We start from the raw sequence: 3,364 nt of genomic DNA, 5'->3' as shown, positions 1-3,364 counted from the left end.
GTTTGTTACATTCATGTTATAAGTAAAGCGCTGCTTTTCTTAAAAACTACATACCATCTTAATTTTATTTACTGTTGAACATTTTTCTGTGTTAATGTGTTAATTATTATAAACCAGCATACAAAACAATTTACATTTGTGAATACTACAAGTTTTCTTACATTTTTACATCATTATGCAACGTTTGAATAAAAATAGCTATTAATTTTCGCTTCTTTTCGTCGTATCCGTTTAAATAGCACTCACGTGGTATACGTTACAGAAGGCATTTGTTAAGTGTTAAACGATATCAGGTCTATTCTTGGTACACTAATTACATTTTCTCCTTTGAACGTTCATAACTCGTAGAAGATAAAAAAAATATTTGACACAAAAGGTCTAGCGACTCGCGTGTGCGTTAGAACACCTTGCGTGCACCGTGTATCGATTACAACGGCCTGTGTACGGCTGATAATGCATTCCATTGATAATTTATAGATATCTGCATTATTCATTTTTTTATAAGTGTAAACCATAAATAACAAATTCCGTTTAACGTGTAACTGCTCTTTTGGCGAGATAGACAAAAGCACGTATGTGTTAATACTTATATGTGTATTACACCGTCCCGCAGAAAAGTACACGGAAGGTTATGACGAGGGACGACGTAAAACACGAACTCGGAGATCTGCACGCTTTTCGTCTAAATAGTAAATACCTGTGTTGTAAACAAAAGGCGACAGCTTTAGAGTCGGGAGGGACGAACAAAGCGGTGGTATGCGGTGATCTATTGTGATTGGTGTGTATTGATAGAGGTTGTGTACAGACAACAACCCGGCTGACAGGCTATATACGGACACATAATTTGTTTTATCTCCACTGGCCTAATCGGCCGTCAGTTCAATGTTTCGTGCATCCTTGTATACAGCGCTCGTTGGATAGAGCCGACAGATGCCGTCGCTCTTCAAGCAGACGAGTCAGACGGCGGAACCGTTCGGATTATTATGTTTTATTATGTCAAACGGAGTCCCTCTATGCTCAATATAGATGTACCTTATTTTTGTCTCCTTCCTTACGATGCTATGCGGTAAAAGTCAACAGCAATATGTTTTCATCACTGTGTATATTGGAATGCATCAACTTCGTGGTTTTTATTGATCCAAACACAACCGATAACGTAACATAATAGGTTTTATACCTTATGTGTGAATTGTGTGTATATAGATAGTAACTGATCCACCAGCTGGGTGTAAACAAGCTACATAGACATATACACGTTCATCATCTGTTAGTTACGGAGAACAACTTCTCAATGTGAGTTTAAAATGACATAACAACAATATGGAAGAAAAGAAGATTCCGAGTGACGTCAGTGAAACTGACCGTGTACCAAAGTATGAACCGAACGCTGATTTATTTGGAATTCAACTAGAGGTAGGTATATTTACCTGTAATTAAATTTAATCGCTATGTAAAGATTATTCAAATCAAACTTCGTGTGAGATTCACGATATACGATATACAAAGTTCAAATATGTACCCAATACACATGTATTGATCTTACCTGGGATAGGCTACAGGTTTCATGTGTGTTAATTTGACAATGCTAACCCCAGGTAAGGAACATCTGATATCAGATGAAGGTATCGCATGCATGATATGATTAATAGATACATAACTATGTAATATACGCTGATATTTATAGTCACCGATCATCAATGACCAGAAAAAACCCTATGGCAATAGCCTGTTTAAGTAGGAGATAGAACTATAAGAATTAACGACATAAATCGGATACATATCTCTCTGTATCATTTTATTGTTTTCCTCATTTAACAAAAACCTCCAGACAAAGGCAGGTATGCAACCCATTGTATAGATAACTACGTTTGGTTGACACGCGATCTATGATAGGACCCAGTCATTTGTACGTTATAGGTACAATTTAGACGGTCGCCATTCATCTTGTTACCTATACATAAAGACCGGTAAAATCGCTCTGTTATGACATGATACAGGTCTGACCACAGTGATGACAGGTAACTAACTTCCAGGTGAGCACTATTACCTGTTAAATGGTTTAGTGTGATTTATGACTTTAGAACTACCATCTGGCTAAACATGGTCCTTTCCAGATACGAGGTCCTTAATGGTACGCTATAGCTGCTATTTGAAAATGTCACGGTTTCATCTGATTAATACGATTTCAATGTTCGGCCTTACACTGTTATCAAAGGATCTCATGGGGCGTACGTTAAAGGCAGTGTCATTGATGTAAAGATAACATAGTGTTCTGGTCGTATATAAGTAGACTGTTACTTACATGCAGGGTCAAAGGAACAAAAGTTTTACTTTAGGTAGAATATAACAGGTAAACCACACTGACGTACAGATCAGACAATGGTCGCTTCTTCACTACAGGAAATGTGAATTGACGAGGAGAGCGTTATTACGTTTGCTAGTCCGGTGACTACATTATATGCTAGATTAAAATCTCCATCACCTGTATTACTTACCTGTAGATAAAACTCTTATGAGATTACACTTATATCTACCTGACCATTTCTCACCTGTTGATGAGTCACTGCATCTCTTATAGATCTTAAGTTATGGCGACACACAAATTAAATCATTCTAAGATGTAATTTCACAGTCAGAATGCAGGTCCTATAAATCAGACTTGTTACATAATCTGTTGACCAAAGTTAATTCGACAATGAAAACTATTTGACATATGTTATACCTATACGCACATATCTGTCCATCAGACTAGGATATTGGTCAGATATAGACACGATAAACAGGACAATGGTCAGTTGTGCAGACACAGTGGTCAACATACTGACCAGCCCGTGTTTCTGGGATCCACAATAAAGATGCCACATGTGGCGCCGGAAACGCCTATCCTTCTGGAACACATGGCTTTGTCTCCATTTTAGTGAGAGTTAACGATGTTTATATTTTGCTCATGGGTCTCCGCAGTTTCTGGTCTCTTCAATTTGTGTCGACCTAGAGTTCAAATCATTTCCTTGTCTGTTGCTGATGTTGTACAATTTGTGTCGACTGTAAGTTCAGATCTTGTCCCTGTATATTGCCAATATGGTATAATTTTGCACATATCTCAATATTTTATTTTCGTTTCGGTGTTATAAATATAGAACCATGTTTGATGAATGCTAAGTGATTCGTACCGATTGACCCCAAAGACAGGTTATAATGTAATTTGTCGACGAAACGTAATAAATACGGTTGTCAGAGACAGAATAGTGAAGTCATCTATGTATAAATATACTCAGCCTAAACCGATTCACATAGTATGATAACCTCGGCTTTGCCACATAGTATGATAACCTCGGCTTTGCCACATAGTATGATAACCTCGGCT

General features: G+C 37.4%; 1 protein-coding gene across 1 annotated transcript in view; it reads left to right on the top strand.

Annotated features, from left to right (window-relative positions):
• Positions 1–640: 640 nt before the first annotated feature.
• Positions 641–3,364, top strand: part of LOC110443179 (ras-GEF domain-containing family member 1B-like) — a 99,459-nt gene continuing 96,735 nt past the window's right edge. The window contains exon 1 of the mRNA XM_021487223.1: positions 641–1,413. Coding sequence (XP_021342898.1) covers positions 1,321–1,413 — 93 coding nt within the window. The 5' untranslated portion in view covers positions 641–1,320. The remainder of the gene's footprint in view (positions 1,414–3,364) is intronic.

The sequence above is a fragment of the Mizuhopecten yessoensis genome, unplaced genomic scaffold, assembly GCF_002113885.1.
Source record: "Mizuhopecten yessoensis strain PY_sf001 unplaced genomic scaffold, ASM211388v2 scaffold716331, whole genome shotgun sequence".
NCBI classification, from domain to species: domain Eukaryota; kingdom Metazoa; phylum Mollusca; class Bivalvia; order Pectinida; family Pectinidae; genus Mizuhopecten; species Mizuhopecten yessoensis.
The sequence above is the reverse complement of the archived record's forward strand: the minus strand, read 5'-3'. Positions and strand labels throughout refer to the sequence as shown.